At 27.6% G+C, this 12,402-nt stretch overlaps 1 protein-coding gene across 6 annotated transcripts in view; it reads right to left on the bottom strand.

The window, feature by feature from the left end:
* LOC122503018 (glutamate receptor ionotropic, kainate 2) overlaps positions 1 to 12,402 on the bottom strand; it is an 88,966-nt gene that overhangs the window by 65,632 nt on the left and 10,932 nt on the right. For all 6 annotated transcript variants that reach the window (XM_043613408.1, XM_043613411.1, XM_043613409.1 and 3 more), the window contains exon 3: positions 3,786 to 3,941. In XM_043613408.1, coding sequence (XP_043469343.1) covers positions 3,786 to 3,941 — 156 coding nt within the window. The remainder of the gene's footprint in view (positions 1 to 3,785; positions 3,942 to 12,402) is intronic.

Here is a 12,402-nt window from a genome sequence, read left to right as displayed (position 1 = left end):
AGACTCTAACATCAATATCTCTGGTTCTTCTATGAAGTTATTCAGATAAGAATTGTTTACAGCCCAGGGCAACTTAAAGATGAAAAATCAAGAGGTTTTAAATTTTTCCACACGTCCATTTTTAAAATACGGATTACTTTTGCAAATGACCGACAAAATGGGCCCCTTTCTTTTTTCTAAAGAACCAATGAAATCAAACAGTTAAATCATCGATAAATTAATGAAAACCGCATGATTCGACTTGTCAAAACATGTAGATTGATAATAAAAAATAAAAAAAAAATTAAGATTTTGCTCAAAAATTACTAAATTGCGATTATCTCGAAAACTAGAACCGACAATATAGGACCTTTTCATGTGGACTGTATGTTTTTTATTAGATATATGAACATAGGTACTTTCACCCCCTAAAATATTGTTCAAAAATTTTTTATATTTTCGAAATATACTTTTGGGAAATGCAATTTTCTTTTAGTTGTTACTTTCACGGAGCCAGAAGAATGTGCATAACTTTATATATATTAGAGGTTACTCATTTTTTCTTTTTGCAATTTACTAGTTAGTTTTGTGCATCACAAGAGACTAGTTCGCTAGGGTGGTTGTCCTAATGAACGTCGATCCCAATCTGGTTACATTTTCATGCTTTAACACAGACCTGTATCGTGGGATTCCAAAAAGCAAAAACAATGGCCTTCTCAACAACAGAAGCAGAATACATGGCAATGGCTGAATGTGTAAAAGAAGCGCTCTATTTACAAAGGATCGTTAAAGAACTTAGATTCAATGATTTAGCTGAACTCACAGTCTGTTGTCTATCTCAGCAGGAAATCCAACTTTCTATGCAAGAACCAAATACATAGATATTCGTCACCATTTTATTAGAGATGTGTTAAGTAGAAAATTGTTCTCAGTCAGATATATTCCGAGTGAAAAACAAGTGGCGGATTTTCTTACAAAAGGACTATCACAAGCTAAGTTAGATTTTTGTAGAAAGTCAACCGGTATATGATAATTTATCAATAATGTAAGAATCGCGATATTTTTGAGAGGGTGGTATGGTCAATTTGTTACTGTAAAATTAGTAATGCTTTTTAAAAAAGAAAAAGCTCCCAGGGATGTTATCTTGGAATATTCCTTTGAGGCGGACATTTTAATATTACTTAAAGAACCCTGGAACATTCCGAATATCTAATGTAATATTTCCTTTAATTTAAGGTTATATTACGTGCTGCTTGGGCATTAAAGTGCATACAGGAAAACTGTATACAAGCAAATTTATAATATAAAATCATTAAATTAAATTTCAAAATTGTACAAATTTAAACTGTATACCGGTAAATTGACCACGAGGAAACTGCACACTAATAAAAATTACATATTTAATAAAAACTGGAATTAATTTCAACAGTATATACGCAGTTAAACTGACCACTGGAAAAATGCACACAAGCTTATTTCAATTTTTATTAAAAATAAGCTGGTATATGCAGTATTCCAGTGGTCACTTTAACTGTATGCAGTTTAAATTAGTTTTATTTCTTTATTAAAATTTGTAATTTTAATAGTATTGTCAGATTTCAGAGGTTCAAAATGTCAGACAAAATAATTTGCAATTGTTTGTAAAACAATTAAAAACTTTCCGAGTAAGAAGTTTCTAAAAGTCCCCGAGTATCAAATTTGATCAACATCCCGAATAAAAATTAAGCTCCGATCTATGTAGCCTCTATGTCATCTGGCCTACTGTGCGACATAGGCCTGCGAGTTAAAACTAACATACAGTCTATGACGGAAATGTAACGCTCGGCTACATAGACTATACATGGGCTTAACAATGTAGGACCTACATAAAAGTTCTACATAGGCTCTATGTAGGTAAATATACATACGATCTACGTAGGATTAAAATGTAATATTTATATAGGCCAAATAATATAGAATCTACATAGAGTGTAAATGTCATCTCTACATATACAAACTGATGTCAAATCTATGTGTATGTAGTATCTATCTAGGCCAAATAATATACAGTCTATATAGAGTGTAATTTGTTCTCTACAAATATAAGGGATTTATATTTAGTTTAGTTTGGTGTTAAAATTAATTGTAAATATTTTATTATTCTAGTTCTAATAAACAAACAGAAATTACAATTAAATAAAAGAATAAAATTAAAACAATTTCATTATATTTATATACATTTATTCAGTTCCAGTTTTTCATAAGATAAAAAAAATTAAACTCGTATTTATGATACACAATTTATTTATAATTATTTTATATACATTTTTTTAAATTTATTGAATAAATCAATTTAATAATTTCTGTAAAATATAATTAAAATGTATCAGTCCTTTAAAATTCGATATCACACAATAACACTTAAACAATTCACTTTACAACAAATTGTTCACTTAAAAATATCCATTTTAATGCAACAATTCACAAAAAAACTCACTTCACAACAAAATATTAACTTCAAAATAATATTGTCACACACGGTTTTAGACTCTTTGTGACGAATGCTAAAGAGCAACTGACGCTCGAAAGACCTTCGGAAAAAGATTTTACAGAAAATATTTGAAGTCTTTTAACATTTGCTCTGTATATTTCAATCTGAAAAACTTCTAAGTTTTTGTCTAAGTAAATCTATAAGAAAAAAAGAGAACTGGAAAAGCTATAGAATAGTCCCCCTCTTACAATGAGGAACCCTTAAGATGGTCAACTACGACTAACCAGATGTGACAACTCTTGAAAACAAGAAAATTCTTTTAACATTTTATATTTTTACCTTCATATGAAAAATGTTTTACAGTTTTAATAATATTAATAAATTAAAAAGTTGCTTTTAATTGTTTGTAAAATAATTATATTTTTAAATATATTTTAAATACTTCTAAAAATATTTCTAACTCTTTGGCAGTCAACATTTTTTAATAAGATTTTGGATAAAAATGATTCTCTATTAACAAAAAAATAGCTTTTTTTATTTGATTTTTGATTGCTCATATGCAATCAGGGTTTTTTCTAAATTATATTAATGAATATCATATTGTGTTCGTATATCCTATACAGATATTACATCTCTAGGCCTATATAGTGAGACCTACTCATATCTTATCTCGATATTACGTTGGGTGGCCTGTGTCTTTTCTACATACGAATGTAGATGTAGATCCTACATAAATTTTACGAATTAAAGGCCTACATAGAAAAGCCTATACAAAACTTACCTCAACATTACGTAGGGTGGCCTATATGTTTCCTATGTACGAATACTAATGTAGATCCTAAATAAATTTAATATATATGGGCCTACATAGAAAGACCTACCCAAATATTACCTCAATACTATGTTGGACGACCTATATCTGTCAGACATAGGAATGTTGATGTAGATCCTACATAGATTCAGAAATTGCAGGCCTACATACATATGTCTACACAAAACCTATGTAGACACTACATTGTAAGGCCTACATCAATTGACTATAGAAAGGCCTACGTATATCCTACATAGATACTACATCTTATAGGCCTTCATAGGGAAATCTACGTACACTCTACATAGAATGTACATAACTTGGCCTACATAGAAGGCCGATTTTAAGGCTACATAAATCCTACGTAGTATTTACATAGTCCGTGTTAGATTTTTATTCGGGTATCTATTCAACATATGTTTGAAAAGAAATTTTTTCTAAAGATATTCCATGCCCATATTGGAAATTCTTTTAATAAATTCATAATTTATTATTTGCTATATATTTGTTATTTATTATACATACCGCGTTTGGAAGCGTGAAAACTATCTTGTGGAGATATTTGCTCTATTTGTGCACTTAGTCGCGACTTAGGTAAAATATCTCTATTTGCATTTATTTTTTCTACAGCATATCGAAAAGCTACTTCTTGTTTGTCATCTGTAGGGTGAAATAAACCACCTATAAAAAGAATACATTTTTTATTACGGTAATAATAATAATAATAACTACTATAATAAAAATTAAATATTATTGAATTTACAATTATTTTTAAAGTAAAAGTTACGACTTCATTAAAAAAACACTAACGGATGTCAAGCGTCAGTTTTTCGATCCGCACTCTTAATTTTTCCCGGAAATTCCTATCAGGAACAATTCCTGGACTGTAAAAATTTTATACCCATGCGCGAATTGTCGGTCGGCCTAACTCTGGCAGTCGATGGTCACACCAACTAGTGAATTGATAACGCTGTACGACTACGACCAGTCCCAGATAACAATTGTGTCTGGCACGCCCGGCACGTAGCGGGCGCCGGACCGTGTGCCTGCTATAACGCAGCACTTTTGCCAGCCGAATGTTAGAGGACCAAGCAGGCTTACAATCTGCTGGAATATACGTTTCTTCATTATACAGATCGTGTGCCCGATCTAGTCGGGCAATTTGATAGAATTCATTGCTTCCAACTTTTTAATAAATAAACAATATCTTTTTAATTATAAATAAATACATTATTAGCTATATGTAAGTATATTATATACAATAAATACCGTAATTATATTATTAAAAATAATGTAATTTTTATATTTATAATTAAATAAAAATAATAATATTTTATAATTAAATAAGCAGTATATATTATTTTTATTATAAATTATTAGTTAACTAATTTTTACAAACTTTTAAATTTATGCTAAATATTTTATACACTAGTTTTTATTATTAATATAATTTAATTAAAATATAAAAATTAAATTAGGAATTATTTTTAATGAAAGCTGAATTATTTATTGTATCTTATATTATTTACATATACCCATAATAATGTGTATTACTTATTGTATCTTATATTATTTACATATACACATAATTATGTGTATATGTAAATAATATAAGATACAATAAATAATTCAGCTTTTATTAAAAATAATTCCTAATTTAATTTTTATATTTTAATTAAATTATATTAATAATAAAAACTAGTGTATAAAATATTTAGCATAAATGTATATAGTTACATAGTTACATAGTTACATAGTTACATGTGTTTTAATCTTTTGCATCGTTTGCATCAGAAGTTTTATTCTTGGTTATATCCACAATTATTTTTACAAGATTTGTGGAAAAACAGATAAGAATTTTTTAAAACTTCGGTAAGTACATTTGATACTGATTTATGATTTTACTGTTTAATATTTTTAATTACTTTCTTTGCGCATTGACACTTAACCTATTTTGATAATTTGTAACATTTTTGTTGTTGACACTTTCCCTTTGGAAATTTTATAATATTAACAATTTTTAAATTAATAGGGTGACCAGACGTCCTGCTTTGGAAGGACATGTCCTTATTTTTTAACGTCTGTCCTGCTGTCCTGCCTCTTTTACTAATGTCCTGCTTTTTCAAAAATTTTAATATTTGCACTAGATAATATTCGAATAGCAACACAGCTTTTATGGCTAATATACAATAAGTATAACAATGACTTACTAAAAAAATTTGAAGTTAAAAAAGTATTTAAAAACCTAAAAGACTTCTGTGGTACTTTTTGATATTTAGTTAAATTTTTTTGTATTTACAATTTTAAGTACCTATTATGGCAAATTATTTTTAAGAATATATCAAGCATATTCAGGAATATAATATTTGAAACTAATTAAAATTTGTCATTAATTAATAACTGTTTTTATTACAGGAATAATATTTATTTTATTTATACAGCGTGCAACAATTATAATTTTTATTAACGACGAGAAGAAGAGGGGGAAAAAGTGGGGGTAATGTCCTGCTTTGTCAACTAAGACATATGGTCACCCTATTTTTAAATGTTTTTAATATCGCTCTGTTTATAAAATATTTTTTAAGTAAAATTGGTATTTAAAAAAGCTATTGTTTTGGTATTTATGTGTTTATTTTTCCATCTATCAATCTAAGAATAAATTACATACTAGGCAATTAATTTTAATTGAAAACAACACTCCTCATCAACAATTGTTACTGTGAGGTTGTTTTTAAATAATTTTTTATCTTATTTATAATAAAACTACCGTTTTTTATACTTCTTTTTAAAATAAAAGCTTAAATATTCCATTTGTATTTAGTGTAAATATTATTAATTATAATGGACAATTTAGGGGATTTTAAGAAATTAATTAATTTCACAGGCATGTCAGAGGTTTAAGTGCGTAAAACTTGTAAATTTTATGATTATGAAATTTAAAAATTAAAATTTTTTTAAATGTCTCTTCAAGGTTTTAAATATTTATGTTTTCGTATAAAAAACAATTTTTTATATTTTGGTTAATAAATTTATACAAACATCATACTTAAAAAAACATATTTTTTTGATTCAAAATAATTTTATACTTAATTTTTACATGATTTTTGTTAGTTCTTAAAAATTCATGTTGATTTTGTAAAGTTCAGAAATTTTTTTATCAAAATAAGTCCCTGAAGTTGCTCAGCATCGAAAATAATATTTGATCAAATATATTGCGTTATACCCTAATAACAAAAAGTTCAAAAAAGAAGTTTTAGTTTACTAAATAAAATCTCTGCATGTTATTACATATATATATCCTAACAATATTGAAAGTTTAAAAATTTAGTCAACAGCCAAAATTTTCAATTACTCTTGTTTCCATGGATCCACCTATTAATATAACCTTAATCCATTATTGTTTCTAACAACAAATTTATAAAACTTTATTTGAAAATTGTTTTATCAAAGTTTGAAAAGTATAATACTTGTAAAATTTTCTGAAAAAATTATTTTGAGTCTAGTTGTTTTTCATGAGAAATAGGTATTATTTTACATAAGAAAACGTTTAAATATTTGTGCTTTAGAAATTTGATATATGGGGCAAAATTTCTCAACTGCACAGGTCAAAAAATGAATTTTTTTGAAACTTTGCTAAAATGTTACTATTATTAGTAGAAGTGTAGATATAAAAAATTATTGAATTTAATAAAATATTTTTTGAGTTACAGAGTTTCAAAATTTTGACTTTTTTGAAAATATATTTTTTTTGATTTATTAAATTGATAAGTAAAATTAATCAAATTACAAGTGTGAATAGTGATTTTGAAAGGTTTTTTCACGAGCTCAAAATATATTTTTAAAATTTTTTTCTAACCTATCCCAATCGAAAGCTTACCTTTTTTCGTATGCACCATGTAAAAACCAGAGTGGGACCTTGGAAATTTTTCAAGAATATAACAATTTATCATCATTTTCCTTATAAAATAGTGCTAAATTATTATTTTCTTGACAAATTTCCAAGGTCCCACTCTGGTTTTTACATGCTGCATACACTGAAAGAAATTATTCTTGATTACTGTGTGAGTTCTGGCTAAAACAGCCATATTGTATTGTTGGATTTGTTACTGATTGTTACTGGGAACGTAGAAACACCCTAAATCGAAATATTTTTACAAAGTTAAGCCCTTTTTAAAATTCATTTAAAATCGACATAATTATCTTTTTTCTGCTAAAAATCGCTGAAAATACTGCACATTAAGTTTTCCTAATGAGAAAACGTCAATGAATATGTAAAAATGCAAAAAAATGTGTATGTATATACAATAAAGTTTTAAGAATATTTTTGAGTTTTTTCAGTGCTTTAGGGTTGAGTTTTATTTAAAATCGTAGATCTCATCTGGAAGACTTTTGAATTTAATTCAGAAAGTTTAACGTTTTTTTTGTTTTTTCATATTCTTTGAAAATGTTTTTTCTCTTACTATCAAAAGGATGTTATGAGGCTTCTATTTATCTTTCTCTTTTTTGACGAAGTTTAGTCTTGTGGAAAAAATTGTGCGTGTCAAGTTCGATTGTGTTTAACTACCACCTAAATTTTATTTTATACTTTCCTTAGTGATTTTTCGTTTATATCATTGTCTGAGTATTTAAAAATAGTTATTTATGATACAAGTGCGTAAAATCGTTGATTATATGAGTGTGACGTTTGCAGCTCGAGCCGAAGGCGAGTGCTGCAAGTCACACAAGTATAATCTGATTTACGCACGAGTGCCATACAAAATTTTTTGCAACACTAAAGCAACTATACTTGCGCAATATTGCTAATATTACTGTAACTTTAGGTGTAGTGGGGAACTGTTAAATGAAGTATTCTAGAAGCTAAAATAAAAAAATGTGATTGTAAATTGTTAATTAAAAGCATTATTTCATTGTTTCTCATCAAACAGTCACAAGAATGCGTAAAGTAACCTTTTTACGCACTGAAAATCACTTTACACACTGGAATTCACTTTACACACTGCTAGCGGTGTGTAAAGTAACACTTTACACACCGCTATAAAAAGAAGTACTTTACACACAGTTTTCTGTGTGTAAAATTCAATTTTACAGGTTAGTGTTGCAAAAAAAATTTTTTTGTCTTATTTTATTCACAAAAATAACTTTGTAATCATATAACTGCAGGATAATAGAGACCATGGACAAAGGGAAACACAAACTATTTGTGGCTCTAAGCCAGAGTCAAAAGAGAAGGCGTTTAAACATGGCTCGATCCTGTATAAATGATTTGGATTCTCAGCAGAATGCAGATCAATCTAATTCGTCTTCAGAAAACGAAGCATTTCATGACCAAGCGAATATTCCACACGAAGACATCGAAACTCATTATACTGATTCTGATGACATAGAAGTGTCCGATGTAGAGATGATTTCATCTAGCGAAGGAAGTAGTGCTGCTGAAGGAGAAGAAGAAGAAGAGGCATTTTTGCTGGAACCTGCAGAACAAATGGAAGAAAATTTGGACTTCGAAACAAATTCCGAAGATAACGATGACGCAGATCAACCACCTCTTCCTCCCCCTATTCATATAGATGAGATTAAAAAAAGGCTCTTAAGAATGCTTTTTTAGTTACTAATTTGAAACATACTCAAATTAAAACAATTCTAAGAACTTTAAGAGAATTCCCTTTTCATTTAAATTGTCTTCCTCAAGATGCAAGAACCATCTTAGGGACTCCTACAACTATTGCTAATGGAGTTATTCAGAACATATCAGGTGGAGAATATTTACACGTTGGATTCAAATTGACTCTAATGAAAAAACTAAAACAAATTCCTGCAAATATGTTACCAGATAGCATAATAATTGATTTTAGTACTGATGGTGCTAAAGTTAATAAAGGTTCGAAGCAGTTTTGGCCCATTCAGTACAGAGTTCTGAATATTGAAGATAAAAGACCTATGATAGCAGGAATTTTTCTTGGTGATCATAAGCCATCTAACGTGTTTGAATTTTTTGAACAGTTTGTTCGTGAAGTTTCTGAAGTGCGAAATAATGGTATTCTTATTGAAGGCAGAAGAATTTTTTTGACGATTCATTGTTTCATTGCCGATGCCCCTGCTAGAGCGTTTGCTTTGAGTCATGCTGGACATAATTCAAGCAAACCTTGTTCTAAATGCAAAGTTGAAGGTCGACGTTATATGGACAGGGAAATTTTTGAAGGAACAACGCATCAATTACGGAGCAACGATGAATACAGAAATATGATAGACGAAGATCATCATGTAGGAAGAAGTCCTCTGCATGTTATTAGACTTAGTAACACGAGTACCGTTCGAAGCAATGCATTCCCTTTGGCTTGGAAATGTAAAGAAAGCGATATCAGCGAATATATATGGAAAATTCAAACTCCGAAGAATGAGTGTTAGGAAGATGGAAATTGTTAATTCCAGAATGTTGAACCTTGCAATGTTTTGTCCTTCTGACTTCAACCGCAGACCTCAAAAAATGAGTGCTTTTTCTGCTTTTAAAGCAACAGAATTTAGACAAATAGCTCTTTATATTGCTCCATCTATATTCAAGAATGTTTTCGAGGATGATCCTTATCAACATTTCCTGTTGCTTCACGTCGTCTCACGCCTACTAGTTTCTAAGGCAACGTCCCCTGAGAAGCTATCGTTTTGTCAGAAGGCATTGGAAACTTACGTCACATTGTGTGAAGAAATCTATGGATTACAATTCTTATCCTATAATATACATTGTTTACTTCATCTTGTCTCTGACGTGGAAAATCTTGGGGATTTAGAGTCGTTCAGTGCATTCGCGTACGAAAATAGTATGCCTGAGTTTCGTAAGCTAATTCGAAAACCAGGTCTTCCACTTGAACAGTACTATAAAAGATCGAAAGAATTAAACGATTTAAATTTAACTGCTCCGGTTATTAATATCCACGTAAGACCATCATTGCCTCATGCAGAAGGCCCAATTCCTGAAAACATTCCTGCCAATGGATGTCAACAATTTCAAAAGTTGGAAATTGGAGAACTCACATTTGCCACAAACGAACGTGATAGTTGCTGCATTCTTCAAGACACAAGAGTAGGAATGATAAGAAACATTTTAAAAGTAGATGAAGAATTTTTCTTAATGTTTGAAGCATTTCGTAGAAAAAATTCATTATACGATGTTGGAGTCACTTCAGATGTTGTAGGGGTTTACCATTGTTCGTTTTTATCAAATATAGTTGAATGTGTATCCTTAAACAACGTCAAAGACAAGTGTTATAGAATGCCTTATTGGAGCGAGGTTGAAGGTCAGGAAGAGCAAGCACTTGAAAATGAATGGATATGTTGCTCATTGTTAAACCGAAATTAAATTCATCAAAATTTATCTTTTAAAGATGGATATTTTATAAGTCACATGTAAGTTTTTGATTAAAAATTAATTTCGGGCTTGTGTAGCTTTGTTTTTTTAAAATCATAGTATTCAAAAAACGATTTAAATTAGTATTTAGCAGTTGAGTAATAGTCATACGATTGATTTTAAGCAACAACCGCATTTAATAACACAATTTAAATTTTAATTCTAACATCAAATATTTTTAATTAAATAATTTGAAAAAATATGTTAAACCTTAACAATTCATGTACTTTAATACATGCAGGGCTCGAACTAAGTCCGTAAATCCCGTAAAAGTCTGTAACTTTGCTTGAAGTCCGTAAAAGTCTGTATATTTTGAAAAAAGGTCCGTAAAGTACGTAAATTATACGATATAATTTGGATAATTTTAGAGAAATTACAAATGATTGAAGGAATTCAATTATTTTAAAAAGTAATAAAATTCTTCGCAAAAATTCAATTATGTTCAAAAATTTTGAAAAATTCTCGTCAAAATTTCAATTATCTTTAGAAATAATTAAATTCTTCTCCGAAATATCAATTATTTTCAAAAAATTTAATAAAATTCTTGGGAAAATTTTAATTATTTTCAAAATTTTTCATCAATTCAATGATTTTTAATAGGTATCTATACTATTCTAATAAATTTGTCCAAAATAATTCAATTATTTAAAAAAAAATCTAATAAAATTCTACACAAACCTTGAATTATTTTCAAAAAATAATAAAAATTTTACAGGAATTTCATTATTTACAAATTTCTTTAATAAATTTCTTCGCAATATTCAATTATTTTCATAAATAACAAAAATTTTTACAATTATTTAATTTTTTTGTCAAATAATAAAATTCTTATTAGGAATTCAATTATAAATAATAAAGCTAAATGCAGAATTTCAATTATTTTTAATACAATTTTAATCGAATTCCTCGAAAAATGTAATTATTCTTAAAAATTGTATTAAAATTTATCAAAGAAATTTAATTATTCTAATAACCTTTGCTACAATTTATTTATTAGAATTTAAATATTATTTTTAATAAATTTTCAATTAAATTTCTTTAAAGAATAAAATTATTCCATTCAAAACTTTTAGTGCAATTCTTTGCGAAAATTATCAATTATCTTTATAAATAATAAAATTCTTCTCTAAAATTGAATTATTTTCAAAAAATTTAATAAATTTCTTGGCAAAATTTCAATTATTTTCAAAAATTTTCCTCAATTTAATTATTTTTAATATCTACTATTTTAATAAAATTTTGCAAAAGAATTCAAATTATTTGAAAATTGATTGATACAATTCTTTAAAAGAATTCAATTTTAAGAAACATATGTAATTATTCAATAAATTTTCAAGAAATTGTTTTTTTTTTGTATTTAAATAATGAAATTCTGGTAGAATTTTCTCATAAAAATTGATTTAAAAATGGATTTTAGTTAAAATTGTAGATTATAATTGAATATTAAAAGTATTAGTATTTATTTTCTAATACATATTTTTAATTGAAGAATTTACAAAGAATTTAAATTTCGTAAAATTGAATATTGTAAAGAAATGAATTTAAAAATTGTCAAAGAACTTCTTCAAAAATGATTAATAATAATCGATTTTAAGAAAAATTTTAGTTAAGAATTCTTGAAAATAATAATTGAATTTGATAATGATTTTATCACTCTATCTATAACAGCATGTGATTGTTACAGAATTCAATGTTAATTTTTCGACCACTTTTCTCTTAAAATATTAAATAAATTAAGCTAGT

This window comes from Leptopilina heterotoma, unplaced genomic scaffold (assembly GCF_015476425.1).
Source record: "Leptopilina heterotoma isolate Lh14 unplaced genomic scaffold, ASM1547642v1 Lhet_24, whole genome shotgun sequence".
NCBI lineage: Eukaryota > Metazoa > Arthropoda > Insecta > Hymenoptera > Figitidae > Leptopilina > Leptopilina heterotoma.
This window is presented reverse-complemented; position numbering and strand designations above follow the sequence as displayed.